A 20,057-nucleotide genomic window follows, 5' to 3' on the forward strand; every position below is an offset into this window, starting at 1 on the left:
ACTGTGTGCATTGTGTTAAGACCATAACACAGCCATTGCGCTGGGAAGCAAGGAGGAAAAACTGAACTGTAGGACCTGCCAAGTGACTTTCCATGTGGTGACTTGTGATTGATGCATCAAATCGTACCACTACTGGTTACTGTAAAGCCCACTAATGTTGCTTTCAGATCACACACCAATTGTCATGGTGCTAGATCTCAACTTACTTATTTTACTCCTAATCGGAAAATGGTTCATCCAAGATGCTAAGTTTGTGTAACTAACTTATAAATGTTCTATATGAGTCCTTTCTCCCTCGACAGATATCAATATGTTAGTGCATTTCATTCCAAAGAACACCAGAACAGGTCCGTGGGAACACTAGAAACAACTGTTGTTGTTGTGTTGTTTAGATTGTTGACTCCTATGGAAAAGGAGGAGCAAAAACTATGTTCGATATAAACCCACAATGTAAATTCAAAATTCTGTAAGACAAATCACAGAATTTGATTTCACTAATTCTGTATTACAAAATACCTTCTCTCCCAGAGCAGCCCTTTTGTTTGGATGGTGCAATGGGTGTTTATGTTATAAACATGTACTGTGCATATTGTGTGTATGTCTGCTTAACCAGTTTTGGTTCCATATAACATAAACATGTTTTATATCTTTTATAGGTAGTATTTATAATAAACCAGGATTGCTACTTACCAGGAATTCCTTGAATTCTGGGAATTATGTGTGAATTTCATTTTACTTGACGCACCACAATGAAATGAGAAAATAGCTTGGGATATTATCATGAACCAACTCCACACACTAAGTTGGATTTAACCATGCATTATTTTGGTTAGAATGCAATCCTTAAACACTGAATTTTTAATTTGTTAGCTTCTGAATTGTTAACTTGTTAGTCCATACACAAACTGAATGCAAACAATGTCTTTTATTCAGTTTTTTATCAACTATAGTTAAATAAGCATTTATTTTTAAGTGACAACCATGCGTCATCAGAATTGATGATCATTTAAATTTCTTAAAAGCAAGGATTATTTTTAACTATGGAATGAACATAAATAATGAAATTAATCTCAAGAAAGTGTATGTGATATAACTGGACATCTGTAAGCTTTTTTTTTATGATCTGTGATATTGATGTGGATAATAAGAATATAACTTTGTGAGAATCACTAAATATGTACAGTACACTTATATGATATGTACATTTGAAACATCCAACAAAATGTAAAATAATGTTCATAAAATTTCCTTTTATGAAAATGATGAAAGCAGAAATGAACCTACAGTTTTGTATCTTATCCCAACAACTTTTTTTTCCTTTTCAGCAGGTGTAACTCTGAAGATGGAATCCATTTAAAAGATTCGGAAAATGTTTTCACAACATACAAACCAGCATGTAGGTATTGTTCAAAATGTTTCCGCTCCAATTCTGAACTAAAGAGACACATAAGAATTCATACTGGCGAACGACCTTTCAACTGTCAATATTGTGATAAGACATTCCGAGAGGCACATGTGCGAACACTCCATATCAGTAAAATGCACAGTAAAGAGTGTAAGTTCAAGTGCCAGGAGTGCGGCAAAGCTTTTGTGGAAAGATCCAAATTTGTAGCCCATAGTCGTAAACATTCTAAAAGAAACCGCTTTAAATGTTGTTTGTGCGAAAAAACATTTTGTTGGGTATATAATTTAAAGACTCACATTAAGATCCATAATGATCAATACATTTCTATGTGCCCATACTGCCTGAAACCTTTCACTGATGATAATGATTGCAAAGCACACAAAATGGAATGTGAATCCAAACCACAAAAGTCTAAACGTGACCAAGATGGAGGCAACAATACAAACTCCGAATACAACTGCTCAGTTTGTGATAAAACTTTTACGGAGGAATGCATGTACAGAAGACACATAAAGATTCATGAAGATGAACGACAGTGTGATAGTAATGGTGATGTAGTGTTGAATTCATCTCTGAACAATGAAAGTGAATTATTAATTGATGTGAATGTCGTGAGTGATCACCACAAATCAGCATTAAATGGATATGATGACAGATGCAACATTTTAGAGGATAACGAGAGTGACCCTTTGGGAGAAACAAATTGTTTTATCTCAGAACAAGCCTCGATAGTGCACCATAATGATATTCCCCTTTCAGATCACGAAGCTGCAAACAGAATATTGGATAATCAAGAGGATAAACCGGAAATTGAAGATCATACAACAACAGATAATTGTGAGGCAAGGTATGCTATTTGTTGTTTTAATGAATTTTACTGTAACTTTCTTCCATATTAGTTAGAAATTCTTTTCTGTGTGATTATTTAATCTGTGTTTATCATCTACAAGCAAAAGAATGTTCTGCCACAAAAAATAATGTGAATCCAAACCACAAATGTCTGAAACTCAGGTATGTGGCAGAAAGAATGATAGTTCCGAATGCACGAAATGTCACTAACGCTGAAGTTTTCCAAAGCTTCCCCTTCGTCTACTTCACCTTCCAAAACACGTGCATTCTGTATATTTAGACATTAGCACTTGTGCATTAGATCCACTGAGTTCTTTCAGTTTCGTTTCTACTATACGGACTTCACCCACGGAAGCTGCCAAAGTGTTTGTGGACGATTCAAGCTTTCATATGGAATTAGAGAGAAAGGACAGGTTGGTTGAGATGTATGCCAATTCGACTTTTTAAAGAGGGATCCTTCAACTGTTCTAGTCGAGATTATTTACAACAGATGCAAATTTTTCAAAGTTCTGGGCATAATATACAGCTGCATCCAACCAAGTGCCCCATCACGTAACTACAGGTGTAGAGGGAAGGGGAACCTCAGGACATTTTTTGTTTAAAAATGTCTGTTCTTCTAGGCGACTTGTTAAAAACTTTCTTCCCATTTGAAACCAGGTTATCGACATTGGGATAAAGAGCTTTTTATCATTTCACATATTCTATGCAATGCATGAGCCACACATGTAATGTGCACCATTTTGGGGTAGCTAACGGCAAGGCCTACTGCAGCTTTTTCATGTAAGCTGCAGCATCTGTCACAAGGAGAAGAATATTGTCAAATTTTATGCCTTCCGGCCACAATAGCTGCATTGCTGTGTTAGAAGGCCTTTCTATCTTTAGATGTGTAGCCCCAGCTAGCTCTCGACACACTAGCAAATATTTTTTGTTCAGACAGTTTTGTCATTATTTAGCACTCCCACAATCACATTTTCCACTTTTCTACCGGTGGAGTCTGTAGTTTTGTCAATACATACCCAAATATTTAGATGCGCACATTGTGAGCGAATATGTTGTAGGGTTTGCTTGTAACACCTGTGCAGATACATTTTTCGCAACGTTGATTTGTCAGTCGGCTCGAATTTCGTATATTTCGCGAGAAAGTTTCGTAAATCAGGGTTCTTTAATTTGAACAGTGGAATATCTGCAGACATAAAAGCTGTGCACAAGTCCATTGATATAGCGGACAATTTTGACGGTTCCCCAGAAGTAGATGGATATTTTTTCCAATAAGTGCCTGTCTGCTGCTCAAACGTGAAGACGCAACAATATGCTTGTTGCTACCTAAATGCTGCGTAATTTGCGAACGTTGGTCAGCTGCGATAGATTTACCACACGGTTGGCAAAATAACACTTTGCCATCAGTTAAAAACACATCCTTATATTCTTTACAGAACTGTTGCAAACTAGATTACACACTTGCCTTAACTTTTGGCATATCGCACGAGAAAACACACACTGCTGCACAAGCACCGAATCAGAACATGACAAAAGCAGAAACACTCTCAAAGCTCTGCATTATGTTGTATGCTTGCCTCATCTGGGTAATATTTTTCCCCCAATAGGATAGTAGGCGAGGTGCCAGAAGTCTGCCAACTGTGTTCAACTATATGAAAGAGGTGCAGAGAATAAACATTTTTCCTTCAAGGATTTCGAGGTAGCTGAAGTCAATGAGCGATTTTATGTATTTAAAATGAAAATTCGCAAAATATGTATTTACATACGGAAAACTAGAAAATGTGTTTTTATGTAAAATAAAATTTGCTGTGTTGACATATAAGACTATGATCAGAATTTTGGCAAAAATTAGGGTCTCTATCTTGTCGCAGAAAAAACATTTATTTATCTAACTTTCCATTCCCTAGTAATGAGTGATGTGGTCTTGAGTACAACTCTGGATAGTGAAAGTGAGTTTTTTAACTGATGGTGAGCCAAACAAATATGGTTTTGATGAGAATCTTGTGAGTCAACATCAAGAGTCTGCGGAAAACTGTATTGAAAAGTATGATACATTTTTTTTTCTTCCATGCTAGATTTGCATTTTGTCTTTGTGATTATGTAATCTATGTTTACTACAAGACTTGATAGCATAATAAAGTGATGGCATCCTGTACAAACAGTATGAAACCACGTATATTTTCAGCTAAAAATACAGGCTCGACCAGGACTCGAACTTGGGTCTCTGACAATCTGTGCCATTGCTCTACCACTGAGCTACCAAGCCAGCCTGGCTTCACCTGATTTTTCGCTGGCGCTGTTTTACCGGTGTGAAATTGTCTCTGCAAGAGCTGCTGCAACGGGATATGTTGCCTTTGAAACACTATAGACATCGATGTTGCCTGGTTCCTCCCAGCGTAGAGATGTCATTTCATTAAACTAGGCACACACAAGATTTTTTGAAAGCAAGAGTAGATTTTAACTATGTTATGTGTAGAACATAAATACCGGTAATAATGAAGGTGTAATTTTTATTTCATGCCATGTATGTTATGTAACATACAGCTAAAGCTGCTTCTGGATCAGGGGTCGATAGTGATCTGTGATATTGATGTAAATATTAGTAATGTTTTTGATTGATTGTGTTGGTTTTTAAGTCCACTTTATGCACAGTAAGGTTAATTGGGACTACAGTTTAAAGTGGGATCTGAACCACTATGTGCATCCACCAGGTATCAAACCTGGGACCCCTTGATTACAAGGCAACGACACTACCACTATGCTATCGGCAAGGCCTATGTATTAGTAATGTAATTCTGAGAGAATTATTTATGGAGTACTAAGGAATATATATAGTGCCTTTCACGGTTGAGTCTTCCGCAGAGCGGCTGCTATTACACCGGGCAGCGAAAGCACGTCTGCCGGAAACTGGATTCAACTTCCACGTAAATAGAACACTAGCTATGTAATGAAAGAAGCTTGTACAATTACAGTGACAGTTGCAATTAAATTGAGCATGTAGCTTGTTACAAGAAGTGTTGGAAATGATGTCCTCCTGCATCCGCACATTCATGACATATTTTTAGGAAATTTTCATTAACACATGCAGGTCCTCTTCCAAAATTACTTCAAATTCTCCCTCCTGATGTTTTCTTCCAATTCTTCTAATGTATGGCTTGAGGTTTAAAAGTTTGGTAGTTCGCCATGCAGACTTCATGCAAATGTCTGTTTCTTGTGCAAGGCACCATAGGGATTTGTGAAAAGTGTGTACCATTCGTGCCCCAACGTCGTCTAGTTTCTCCCCAGTAAGCACACGTCATTTCACCCTTCGCTTGTTATCAAGAACAGACCCTGTTTCCCTAAATTTGCTCAAGTTCTCGAACATTATCTCTGTGTGGAACATGTGGGAATCCTGCTGCCAAACATCTTCCGACTTCCCTACAAGAATTCGTAATGACGTATGAGTCGTACATAAAATAGTGTGGCACCGTAATACGTAAAATAAAACAAAAAATCTAAAACACTTCTTAACATCTTAATACTTCGCAAACATGTGCAAACTGGACACCAGCTATCTGGATAGTGAAGCACTGATGCATCCAGTGCCAAGGTCAGCATACAGCTGTGGGTCAAAATGCCAGCAGAAGCACTCCCACTGCCCGGCATGTTAGCTGCCGCTTCATGGAAAGCTCAACAGTGAAAGTCACTATCATTCCATAAAATTAATTCTATTTATCTTAAAAGCATCCAAATAATGTAGAAAGTGTGTTCATAATATGAAAAGAATCAAAGCAGGAAGTTTTGTGTGTTATCTGAAATTCAGATTTTTCTTTTTCAGCATTGGTAACTGTGAAAATGTAAGCCAGTTAAAGGACTCGGAAGATGCTACTCCACTACAGCAGTTTGCATGTGTGCATTGTTCAGAACGCTTTCACTATAAACGTAACCTGAAGAGACATATGAGAACTCATACTGGTGAACGCCCTTTCAAATGTCAGTATTGTGATAAGGCATTCCGCCAAGCGTATGACCGAACAATGCATGTCAGAAGAATTCACAGCAATGAGTGTCGATTCAAGTGCCAGGAGTGCAACAGTACTTTTGTGGAAAGATCGCAGCTTGTAGATCACAGTTATAAACATTCTAAACGAAAACCCTTCAAATGTAATTTGTGCAAAAAATCATTTATTTTCCTTAAAACTTTGTACAAGCACACTAAGCGCCATAATGATCAATACATTTCTGTGTGCACCTACTGCCTGAAACCTTTTACAGATGAATTCGTGTACAGAAGGCACATAAAAGTTCATGAATATGAACGGCAGCGTGATGATAATAGTGATGTAATGTTGAACACAACTCTGAACAATGAAAGTAAATTATTAATTGTTGTGAATGTCATGAGTGATCATCACAAATCAGCATTAAATGGATATGATGACGTGCACAACATTTTAGAGGATAATGATAGTGACCCTTTGGGAGAAACAAATGTTTTTACCTCAGAACAAGCCTCAATAGGGCACCAAAATAATATTCCCCTTTCAGATCATGAAGGTGTAAAAATTATATTGGATAGTCAAGAGGATAAACCAGAAATTCAAGATCATACAACATCACATAATTGTGAGGCAAGGTATGAGTGTGTTTTTTCTCTTTGTTGATTTAATTATCATTACTGTAACTTTCTCCTGCTAGCTTAAAATTATTTTCTGTGTGATTACACTGGTCTACGTCCATTTAGCTGACTGGAGTCTGATAGTTGTTCTTTAGTAATTCGAGGGTGGTAAATCCAAAACCGAAATCCGTTTTTTTCTATCACGTCAGGTTTCGGAGGAAAATAGAAAATTATCTAATATTAGGGATGTATATTTAGAGCAATGAAACAACGTAGTCCGTAAAGAGGTCACAAGATGGCAGCACATGGAACATTATAGTGATTATTATTTAAATCAGTTATTCGAACATTGTTAACCTCAAAACAAAGGACAAATATTACTAACTTAGTAAGGAAAGCGTATAGTGCATATTTCGGGATTAAATTGGGTGACCAAGATAAATCCTGGGCACCTCATAAAGTATGCAGGACCTGTGTAGAAAAGAAGGAAAGAAATATGTTAGCGTCTGGAACAACCTTCATGTATCTGGACAGAGATAGGCATGTATTAAGATATTTTCAAAGGGACGAAGAATATGTGTATTGTACAGATGTGAAGGGACTAATTGAAGCTATGGGATGTACGTATAATGCAGAAGAATGGAGGCTTTTTATTGATAGCAAGAGGAGTTTGAAGTGTGTGTTGATACATAATGGCAATAAGTTAGCATCCATTCCTGTTGGCCACTCCGTACATTTGAAGGAAAGCTAAGAAACAATGAAAGAACTGCTTCGAAAGAAAAAAAGTATGCAAATGACAGTTGGCTTGTGTGTGAAGATCTCAAGGTCATTTCAATGTTACTTGGTCAACAAGCAGGTTTCACGAAATATCCATGCTTTTTGTATTTATGGGACAGTCGAGCAAGGAACGAACATCGGGTACGAAGACTGTGGCCTGCCAGGAAAAGCTTTGAAGTCGGGGCGAAAAACATCCAGAACAAGCCGCTTGTTGATCCTAAGGAAGTGTTACTTGCTCCACTGCACAATAAGTTGGAATTAATGAAGCAGTATGTAAAAGCTCTGGATAAGAATGGGGCTTGCTTTAAATACATTTGCTCAAAATGTCCTGCATTGACGCATGAGAAAGTAAAAGCAGGTATTTTGATGGTCCTCAGATAAGGATGCTAATGAAAGATGAAGAATTCTTACAAACAATTAACCACACAAAGAAAGATGTATGCTGTGCATTTTCTGATGTCAATACAAACTTTCTTGGAAACTTCAGGGCGCACAACTACGAGGTTCTAGTTGAAAATTTGTTGGTGACGTTTCAAAAGTTAGGAGTAAATATGAGTGTCAGGCTTCACTTCCTGCACAGCCGCTTAGATGTATTTCCGTCCAATCTTGGTGCCGTAAGTGAAGAACAGGGCGAACGCTTCCACCAAGACATAAAAGCCACGGAGCACCGATATCAGAGGAGATGGAATGAAAACATGATGGCCGACTATTGCTGGTGCTTGCAGCGTGACGTTCCTGAGGCCACGTACTCCAGAAAATCAAAGAAACGAATAATTTTGCCTAAGTAGGTATGCATGTTGTGCTATTCTGTGGTGTATGTTAAGTTTAGCATAAGTACAGGCATCAGGTGCTGACTGTATGTGCTCGTGAAACAAATTGATCAATTTGCCGGAATTACCTAAACTTTTTGTTCATTAAGAACTCCCTATTGAGAAAATAGAAACGTATGTTTGTTAAACAACGTGACGTGATACTCTGATTGAACATCTGACTACGTCGCATTCTCTTTGCAAGTGCTGTTGGAATGTAGCCGGATATAATTTTCTGAAAATTTTGAAATGTGACTTGTCAAACAATGCAACTTAATACCTGTTATCAGCTCCGCCACCTTATGTATAGTCCTATAATTTCATTATGTGCAGATATCTATATGGAAAATTGTTGGAGTTTAGCCCAGTATTATAATATTGTGAAAATTTTCAAATGTGATTTGTGAAAAATTGTGACGTGATACACTTTTTCTGACTACATATTTGGAATCAGCGACCTCAAATTATATAGAATCAGTTATAATATGTAAGTCAGCAGAAAAAGAAATTTCATTATGTGCAGATATCTATATGGAAAATTGTTGGAGTTTAGCCCAGTATTATAATATTGTGAAAATTTTCAAATGTGATTTGTGAAAAATTGTGACGTGATACACATTTTCTGACTACATATTTGGAATCAGCGACATCAAATTATATAGAATCAGTTAAAATATCTAAGTCAACAGAAAGAGAAATTTCATTATGTGCAGATATCTATATGAAAAATTGTTGGAGTTTAGCCCAGTATTATAATATTGTGAAAATTTTCAAATGTGATTTGTGAAAAATTGTGACGTGATACACATTTTCTGACTACATATTTGGAATCAGCGACCTCAAATTATATAGAATCAGTTAAAATATCTAAGTCAGCAGAAATCTTTTTTTCATATGTAGACCAGTGTTATTTAAGCCGTGTTTACCAACTATAAAGTGACCACAAGCAAAAGAACCTTCGACCAAAAAGAAATGTACACCTTCCCCTCCATCCATTCAGCTTAGAACAGTGTTGCCAGGTCAGATGTGAAAAGTTGGGTAACATGACCTTGTTGAAATGACGTGGAATATTTTCTGCAGAAATTTGTACAAAATCGGTACCCTGCATCCATTCTTTCTACAATGTCCATAAAACTTACAATTTTCTTTGAAGAAGTAATAAACTATAAATATCATTGTTTGTAGAGAAAGAGCACGTCTTTGCAATAATTTTCAACATCGAAAACTTTTGGTTCCATCATGACCACATGCTGAAAATTCTGGTGTTCGTAACCTAGTTTTCCACCAAACAAATTGTCTACAAGTACATTATTAATCATTTTTGAGGCTTTTGTAAAATCTTTTGAGTGCTGATGAATTATTTTTTTCTGAAATCATTATTTCGTTGAGCTTTGTGTAAGAGTTCAGTTGGTTAAGGAGGAAAGAAATAAAATGTAAACAATATCTTATGCCAGGGGTCTTAACAGTGACAGACAACACAGATTTAATGCCATTTCAAAGTGCTGTAAGATTAATACCATTTGAGATAGAGTGAAAATATAATCATAGGGGTTTCTTTCAACCATAAGGGAAGGGTGTACACAAAGTTTGAGCAAAATCTGAGATGGTTAGTGACAATATTTTTTTTTTTTTGCTTTGATTTGATGCCGAATGATCAAAGTTCTAAATAATCAGAAGATCTAATAGAAGCAAAAAAGGTAAAAAAAAAAAGGTAAAGTGCTCCCCTGTGCATAGCACCACGCCATGAAGGCGTATAGGGGGTGTGGGGGTAACGCCCCACACTTTCTTGATCCGGTCGTGAGTGGGGATGATGTGATCAGCATCACGCCCCTGACCGCCTTTACCCCCCAGGGTTTCCCCCAGGTACCCATGTTATTCGACGCTGGGTGGGCGCCGGGGCCGCTTCCACCGTTAGAAAAGTTCCCGGATTTGAACCGGCCGGGGATCGAACCCGGGACCTTGAGCATGGTAGTCAGACGCGTTACCGACTGAGCCACCGCGGCCACTAATAGAAGCAGATTAATGATATTTCCCAGGGTGGGGGGGGGGAGGGGATAGATTGGGAAAAGCTTTCCAAACCTGTCTTTCACTATCTTCATTGAAAATTAATTAATTGCAGTGGCGGCGGTTAGAGGGGCAGTTGCCCCCACTTTTCGTCATTTTTGCCTCTGCACTTTGCTAAATCTTATCTACAAAGGCAAATATATTATGTTTGCCCCCTCCCCCAGTTTTGGCACCTCGCCCCCCAGTTTTGGAACCCACGCCGCCACTGATTAATTGTTATTCATTGATGCAAAAGAAAACATTATTACTTGTACAGGAGTGCCAACATTTCAAAGAAAAAACTTTTGGTGGGCTGAAACACTTCAGTCATAAAACTATCCGTACATGATAAAAAAGAAAGGACATTGAATGCAATGTTTAAAGGAAGTCTCGTCAAAGCCCATGATATGTTTCTTCTCGCACTTGTTACAGTATGAGAATTACTAAATAAGAGCTGATCTAATTAAAGCCTCTCATTACAGACTGTCGACCAATCAGAGCACATGCAATTGAAATCGATTCTTGAAAAGCAGCGAGGTGCAGAATGCTATTTATTTCCATTCTGGTGAAGAGAAGGCTATGTATACAGGTGCCAGGTGTTCTATGTGTGTGCCCTGTTTCACCTTCAGTTCATTCCATACATATCGGTGCATGTCCATGCCGACTCTCGCAATAGCTGTTGTCCTGTGTTGTTTAGATCATTTACACCTAAGTAAGTGGGGGAAGGAAAACTGTACGTTAGATATAACCACAAGGAATAGCCACAAGTCTCTGCAACACTAACAGAGATTATTTCATGTATTCTAATTTACAAAATGTCTTCTTTTCAAGAGTAGCCATTTTCGCTTGGATAATGCAATAGGTTCTTATGTCACAAACAACTGCAATTTCAAAAAAATTCGTTATGTCTCTATGCAACTAAGATATTTTGCATCTATCTGTTTAAACAGTTTTGGTCCCCTTTATCTTTTACAGTAACTCTGTGTAATGCTACGTAATTATCAAAATGTAAACATTTGTAGAAAATGACAGCAGGAATACATGTACACTTTTGTAGTATCTGAAGAGCATTTTTTTTCTTTTCCAGCATTGCTGACACTGAAGATGGAAGCCACTCAAAAGATTTGGAAAATATTTCTGTAATACACAAATATGCGTGTGTGTATTGTTCAAAACGTTTTCGCTACACATCTTCCCTAAGCAAACACATTAGAATCCATAGTAGTGAATTTCTTTTCAAGTGTGAGTATTGTGATAAGACATTCCACAATGCACGTGCACTAAGAAGCCATGTCTATATAATCCACAGTAGAGAGTGTCACTTGAAGTGCCGGTTGTGTGATAGAGCTTTTGCGGAGAGATCCAGCCTTTTAGACCACAATTGTAAACCTTCTAAAGCAAAACACCTTAAATGTTATGTGTGCGAAAAATCATTTAGTTTGATTAAATCTTTATGCAAGCACATTAAGATCCATAATGAACAATACATTTCTATGTGTACCTATTGCTGGAAACCTTTCACTGATGTTACTGATTGCAAAGCACACAGGAATGAGTGTGAATCAAAACCACAGTCTGACCCAGATGTAGTTTATTCTGAATACATCCGCTCTGTTTGTGGGATAACTTTTACGGAGAAATGCACGTTCAAAAATGACATCGAAGTTCATTTGGAAGGAGGTAGTGTTAATAATAGTGACATGGTCTTGAATACAACTATGAACAGTGAAAGTGAATTTTTAACTGATGGCGAGTCAACCAAATATGCTATTGACGAGAATGTCATAAGTGAACATAATGAATCAGCATTAAATGAAGATGATAGCATGTGCAACATTTCAGAGGATAATGGCAGTGCACATTTGGAAGACACAGAATCTTTTATCTCAGATCATGGCTCAATTGGACACTATGATGATATTTCCCTTTCAGAATATGAAGACTTGAAAATTGAATTGGATAATGAACAGGATACAAGAGAAGTCCAACATCATACAACACCAGATAACTGTGAGAATAGGTATGATGCATTTTTCTTTTTGCTCTTTTAATGAACATGACACTAATTTCTTCCATGCTAGTGTAAAATTCTTCAGTGTGATTATTTAACGTGTTTCCAAAAAGCTAGATACCAATGGTATTCTGGGGAAACCTGTCCGAGCCAAAATGCTGTTAGGTTTTTGTTAATTGGAGTATGCCAAATAATGAATTTATGACCACACAGGTCTATATCTTTATTGTACAGTGCGTTCAATTTAAAAGCGGTATGGAGCACAAATATACAATATACAAAGTAAGATTCTTAAAGAAAATGTTGAAAATGATTACCTTGTTCTTGAATACATATTTCTTGCAACATTATGGAGGACATCTACAGTTATACTCCTAATTTCCTCGGTGATGTGGTGCCTCAGCTCTTCTAAGGTGCGTGGATTCTGCCTGTATACTTTTTGCTTCAAAACCCCCCACAAGAAGTAGCCCAGACTTGAAAGATCTGGGGATCTGGCGGGCCACAGTCCCTTTGAAATAATCCTGTGTCCAAAGAAATCTCTTAACATAGCCATAGTCTCATTGGAAAAGTATGCGGAGTTGCGCCGTCCTGCTGAAACCAGCACCGACGTTCCTCTGGTTCCAACATTGCAACAAACTACATTATAATGTTTTGGTAAGTTTCACTATCTATTGTGTTTTCAAAAAAAATGGGCCCTACCACTCGCCACCTGGACATGGCACACCAGACACCAACTTTCTGAGGGTGGAGGGGGACTCCACGAAAATATGGGGATTTTCAGAGCTCCATGTTCGATAATTTTGCGAAGACACGTAAGCGTTCAGGTGAAACCTTGCTTCATCGGAAAAGAACACGTAGTCCAACACAGTGATGTCATTCCCAATAAAGTCCTTCAACCATTGACAGTAGTGGACACAATTAGGGTAGTCAATTTGTTTTAATCCTTGAAAAACTTGAATTCGATATGGATATAATTTCAACATTTTCCTCACTGCTGTATGGGCTGATCCTACGTATGTATGCGTCTCCTGGCTTAGGCGTCGTAAAGGTTTGTGGGGAGATCTTGCCATTATTTCATTAACATTAGTCACTGCCTCTTGTGTTAGTACAGTCCTCGTACGTCGATGTTTTACGTTACATACAGACCCTGTCTCACGAAATTTATTGACCATTTTCTGAATTACTTACAGTCGGAGCACTCTTACCGAACATTCCGTGAATTTACTGCAGCTTTCTTTGAATGAATTTGTTCTGAAATATTGTTCAACAATAAAGGCACATTCCTGAACACTAAATGGCATCGTAGAGGGCAATTTCTCACTTGCTCAACTCAACGAAGAACTAACACAACCCAGCAGTACGGCGGAACACCTGCAACTGACAATGCGTCCGTCCCCTCCCTCCCTCCTCGTCACCTCCCCTTCCCTTCCCTTCCCTCTCTCCCTCTACAATAAACTTTTCCTGTAACAATGGGCATAACGGACGGCAACAACAAAAACAAGACTCAAATATACCTTACGTACCGCTTTTAAATTGAACGCACTGTATGTGATGTGTTTTAAAGCAGACATTGTAAAATTGTTCCAATGGAGTTCCTACAGCTAATGCTAGGATTGTTTGCACAGTGTAGCCATAATTTTCAATAGGTTTTTACATTAATGTCATTGAAAACCTGCTAGGCACTGTGAAATTGCAGTGCACAGATATTCAACGTGTGCTGTTCTGCGGAGACTTAGCAAACTATGCTAGCACTGCCGTAGCTGTTTCTCCATCAGTGGCAGTTCTGGTCCTACCAGATCGTGGCCTGTCCTGGACTGTGCCGCTCTCCTCTGCCCTCCCCACAGCTTGATGATCTTGATTTGATCAGCCTTGGTCAGTGTCATGGTTCAGCACCTACAAATGATACATAATTATCACTTTCATGTGCCCATAACTTCCTTATCCTTAAAGTATTCATAAATCACTCTTCACCACTGAATTCCTGATGAAATTCTAGCCCAAAACCATACCGCACATGACCCCCTTCCCATTTAAGAAATGAAGTTGGATCCAAATGGCTTACGTTGTCATGAAATTCACCAAAAAGTTTCCCCCTAGGCCTAACATATTACATCCATGACCAATTGCTGCAATCTACACTCCCTTTCATTTTATAAGGGATGGTCAGGGACTTTTTACTCACCCTGTATTTTAAAGCAGATATTGTAAAATTGTTCCAGAAAATTCCTACAGCTTGTGCTAGGAATGTTTGCACAGTCTAGCCATAATTTTCAGTAGGTTTATTCATTAATAAATGGCATTGACAACCTGCTATAGGCACTGCGAAATATCAGAAGAATGAAATATGGCCATTTTTGATTGCAGAACTCCTACTACCACCAACATTATACATAATATTTCAATTAAGGCTACATCATGTCAACCCCATGAGTAGTCATCAGCCATGCTCTCATCTCCACAAACACTAAAGGCCCTACTGACTGTGTGCATTGTGTTAAGACCATAACACAGCCATTGCGCTGGGAAGCAAGGAGGAAAAACTGAACTGTAGGACCTGCCAAGTGACTTTCCATGTGGTGACTTGTGATTGATGCATCAAATCCTACCACTGCTGGTTATTGTGAAGCCCACTAATGTTGCTTTCAGATCACACACGAATTGTCACGGTGCTAGATCTCAACTTACTTATTTTACTCCTATTCGGAAAATAGTTCATCCAAGATGCTAAGTTTGTGTAACTAACTTATAAATGTTCTATATGAGTCCTTTCTCCCTCGACAGATATCAATATGTTAGTGCATTTCATTCCAAAAAACACCAGAACAGGTCCATGGGAACACTAGAAACAACTGTTGTTGTTGTGTTGTTTAGTTTGTTGACACCTATGGAAAAGGAGGAGCAAAAACTATGTTCGATATAATCCGACAAAATTCTGTACCACAATCACACAGTTTGTTTTCATTAATTCTGTATTACAAAATGCCTTCTCTCCCAGAGCAGCCCTTTTGTTTGGATGGTGCAATGGGTGTTTATGTTATAAACATGTACTGTGCATATTGTGTGTATGTCTGCTTAACCAGTTTTGGTTCCATATAACATTGAACATGTTTTATATCTTTTATAGTAAGTACGAGGTTTATTTGTTAAGTAGGGGCCGTTTTGAAATAAAACTAAAACATGCAAAGGAAGAAATTTAATTACCTCTGTGGCTGTTCATATGTACATTCAGCTACTTCTCAACGTCGTTCCCATAGTTGTTGAGACACTTGTCATAGCAGTAGATGAGCTTTTGTAGACCCTCATCAAAGAAATCTGCCGCCAGGCTACACAGCCAATCCGTCACGATCTGTTTGGCTTCATCGGCGCTGTTGAATCACTTATTAGTGAGGAAAGTCTTCACGTAGAGGAAAAGGTTATAATCCGTAGGGGCAAGATCGGGTCTGTAAAGAGGGTGGTCCATCCGCTCCCAGCCAAATGAGTCAATGAGCGACTGTGTGGCCGTGTGTTGTTTTGCAGCAACAGGATACCGGAAGACAGCATTCCTCGTCGTTTATTCTGTATTGCTCAGTGAAGTTTCTTGAGAGTGTTGCAATACATGGCTGCATTATGTGTTTGTCCATTCAACAGAAACTCAATCAGAAGCACCCCGAACCTGTCCCAGAAGATGGTGAGCATGAGTTTCTCGGTGGAGGAGCATCCTGATCGTGTTTTGTCATGCACATTCGTGCGACCGGCCTTAAACAGACGTACCCACTTACGCACCTTGCCTTCAACAATAACATTCTCACCACACACCTCACGTAACTGGCGATAAATTTCTGCCACTTCCACATTTTTTTGCGATCAAAAACTTGATCACAGATCGTATCTCACACTCGGCGGTATTTTCAATCACTTGCACCACTTCCATTGTCCACCACAACCTCACCAAGCATTTCACGTTTAAATGGTATCTGTTTACGTGCAAGGCATGTCGGTAACTAACGCACATGCTCAAAACGCCAAGCATGCAGTATTGCCAACGTGAGCGCTAAACAGCCCCTAATAAACCTCGTATTTATAATAAACCAAGATTGCTACTCATCGGGAATTCCTTGAATACTGGGAGTTATGAAATGAAAAAATAGCTTGGGATATTATCATGAACCAACTCCACACTAAGTTGGATTTAACCATGCATTATTTTGGTTAGAATGCAATCCTTAAACACTGAATTTTTAATTTGCTAGTTTCTGAATTGTTAACTTGTTAGTCTGTACACAAACTGAATGCAAATAATGTCTTTTATTCATTTTTTTATATCAACTATAATTAAATAAACATTTATTTTAAAGTGATATCCAAGGGTCATCAAAGTTGATAAGCATTTAAATTTCTTTAAAGCAAGGATTAATTTTAACTATGGAATGAACATAGAAAGAGTACATGATATAACTGGACATCTGTAAGGTTTTTTTATATGATCTGTGATATTGATGTGGATATTAAGAATGTAATTTTGTGAGAATCACTTAATGAGTACATTTGAAACATCCAACAAAATGTAAAATAATGATCATAAAATTTCCTTTTATGAAAATAATGAAAGCAGAAATGAACCTACAGTTTTGTATCTTATCCCAAGAACGTTTTTTTTTTTCAGCATGTTTAACTCGGAAGATGGAATCCATTTAAAAGATTCAGAAAATGTTTTCACAACATGCAAACCAGCATGTAGGTATTGTTCAAAATGTTTTCGCTCCAATTCTGAACTAAAGAGACACATAAGAATTCATACTGGCGAACGACCTTTCAACTGTCAATATTGTGATATGTCATTCCGCCATGCACATGTGCGACAAATTCATATCAGTAAAATGCACAGTAAAGAGTGTAGATTCAAGTGCCAGGAGTGCGGCAAAGCTTTTGTGGAAAGATCCAAATTTGTAGCCCACAGTCGTAAACATTCTAAAAGAAACCGCTTTAAATGTTGTTTGTGCGAAAAAACATTTTGTTGGGTATATAATTTAAAGACTCACATTAAGACCCATAATGATCAATACATTTCTATGTGCCCATACTGCCTGAAACCTTTCACTGATGATGATGATTGCAAAGCACACAAAATGGAATGTGAATCCAAACCACAAAAGTCTAAACGTGACCAAGATGGAGGCAACAATACAAACTCCGAATACAACTGCTCAGTTTGTGATAAAATTTTTACGGAGGAATGCATGTACAGAAGACACATAAAAGTTCATGAAGATGAACGACAGTGTGATGGTAATAGTGATGTAGTGTTGAATTCAACTCTGAACAATGAAAGTGAAATATTAATTGATGTGAATGTCATGAGTGATCACCACAAATCAGCATTAAATGGATATGATGACACATGCAACATTTTAGAGGATAGGGACAGTGACCCTTTGGGAGATGATATTCCCCTTTCAGATCACGAAGGCGCAAACATGATATTGGATAGTCAAGAGGATAAAGTGGAAATTCAAGATCATACAACAACAGATACTTGTGAGGCAAGGTATGATACAATTTGCTATTTGTTGTTTTAATGAATTTTACTGTAACTTTCTTCCATATTAGTTAGAAATTATTTTCTGTGTGATTATTTAATCTGTGTTTATCAACTACAAGCAAAAGAATCTTTGGCCACAAAAAATAATGTGAATCCAAACCACAATTGTCTATAACTCAGGTAGGTAACAGAAAGAATGATAGTTCCGAATGCAAATGTGCTGTTTGTGGTAAAACCTTTACACATAAATGCAAGTATGAGAGGCACATAAAAGTTAATGTAACTGGAGGTGAAAGTGTTAGTAATAGTGATGTGGGTCTTGAATACAACTCTGGACAGTGAAAGTGAGTTTCTAACTGATGGTAAGCCAAACAAATATGGTATTGTTGAGAATGTTGTGAGTGAACATCAATAGTCTGCGGGAAACTGCATTGAAAAGTATGGTACATTTTCTTTTTTCTTTTTTTCATTTACTTTACAGTAATTTTCTTCCATGCTAGTTTTGATTCCTTGTGTTTGTGATTGTGTAATCTGTGTTCACTACAAGACATGATAGCATAATAAAGTGATGGTATCCAGCACAAACAATATCAAACCACGTAGATTGTCAGCGAAGAAGCAGGCTTGACCAGGACTTGAACCTGGGTCTCTGGCAATCCATGCCATTGCTCTACCACTGAGCTACCGAGCCGGTCTGGCTTCACCTGATTTTTCGCTGGTGCTGTTTTACCTGATGGAATCATCTCTGCCAGTGCTACCGCAATGGATTGCCTTTGAAACACTATAGACGTCGACGTTGTCTGGTTCCTCTCTGCTGGCACGGAATGCCAGAGACCCGGGTTCGAGTTCTGGTCCGGCCTGCATTTTTCACTGAAAATCTACATAGTACATCTCCTGCGTGTGCCTAATTTAATAAGTATCAAACCAAAATGTGATTACATAATCAAGGGGTCCCGTGTTCGATACCCAGTGGAGGCACATAGAGGTTCAGATCCCACTTTAAACTGTAGGTCCAGTCCTGATTAGCCTTTCTGCATAAAGTGGGCTTAAAACACCAACTCAATCAATCCAACCAAAATGTGATTACAATGTTGTCAATTTGGCATGTACCAAATATTGAATTTATGACAATACAAGTGTTTGTATCTATTGTTTGTCATTCATTACATTAAGAAAATATGTTGTAAATTCTTTCCAGAGGAATTCACACTGGAAGGCACATAGAGGTTCCCTTGCTCTGATTGTTTGCAATGTTTGATTGTAGTCTACCAAAGGTTTTGTCATTAATTAAATGTGTGAGAGAACCTGTTAGGATTCTTTGAATTTCAAAATGAAATATGGCCATTTTTGAGTATAGAAAGAGTACCACTACAATGTTCATTATATTCAGATGAAGGCAAGATTCATATCAAACCTACGAAACAGTCATCAGCCATGTTTGGCCCATGTCTCTTTTGTCTCAAGAGTATGTCCTATCAATCTCCATTTTCTGATCTTGATTTCTGTGTTGTAACATTCCATAAAGTTCTGTTATTTTCTAATTCCATCCATCTAATTATACAATTCCCAAGCATTTGTTTATAGAGTTTTGCATTCCCCCCCCCCCCTTCTTGTTATTCTGTCTAAAACTATCCAGTAGAAATCCTGATTTTCCATTTCTTTTGAATATCCTTAATTTCATTATCTTTTCAGTTTTTTTGAATTTCCAGATTATCCTCTTCTGCTGCTCCTTCTTGAGTTATTATTGATCCTAGTCAGCATAATTTTCCTTCTTTAGTTACTCTATTCTCATTTTTACTTTTCCTGCTTCTATCTCTAATGTTTCTGCCTTTTTTCCTGTAATTCTTTACTTATGTTCATAATCTACTTCTTCCAGTTCCTGTGTTAAGTTAAGAATGCTACAACTAAATCTGGTAGAATTATATTTCTTCTCCCATCTTTCGTGATCTTCGTATTAATGTTAAATAATTATTAAATTTGGAATTGTAGCTTTCGTTGTGACGAGATTCGAACAAGTGTTCTTGGGTTACGAGCCAGGTTAAGTGAATTAT

The 20,057-nt window shown here is 37.7% G+C and overlaps 1 protein-coding gene and 1 non-coding gene across 5 annotated transcripts in view; one reads left to right on the forward strand and one right to left on the reverse strand.

Annotated features, from left to right (window-relative positions):
- The window catches only part of LOC145989987 (uncharacterized), a 74,248-nt gene that overhangs the window by 21,137 nt on the left and 33,054 nt on the right, over positions 1–20,057 (forward strand). For 2 of the 4 annotated variants that reach the window (XR_014441908.1, XM_083125554.1), the window contains exons 4-7: positions 1,326–2,252; positions 6,069–6,866; positions 11,565–12,497; positions 17,131–18,012. Coding sequence is in view for 3 of the 4 variants with exons in the window: in XM_083125554.1 (XP_082981680.1) it covers positions 1,326–2,252; positions 6,069–6,866; positions 11,565–12,497; positions 17,131–18,012 (3,540 nt within the window). In the remaining variant the exon portion in view is untranslated. The remainder of the gene's footprint in view (positions 1–1,325; positions 2,253–6,068; positions 6,867–11,564; positions 12,498–17,130; positions 18,013–20,057) is intronic. The other 2 variants (XM_083125555.1, XM_083125556.1) reach the window with 2 other exon arrangements.
- Positions 18,627–18,697, reverse strand: TRNAS-GGA (transfer RNA serine (anticodon GGA)). Its single transcript has one exon. It is a non-coding gene; the product is annotated as a tRNA-Ser (tRNA).

This window comes from Lepisma saccharinum, chromosome 7, assembly GCF_977018435.1.
Source record: "Lepisma saccharinum chromosome 7, izLepSacc3.1, whole genome shotgun sequence".
Classification (NCBI taxonomy): Eukaryota; Metazoa; Arthropoda; class Insecta; order Zygentoma; family Lepismatidae; genus Lepisma; species Lepisma saccharinum.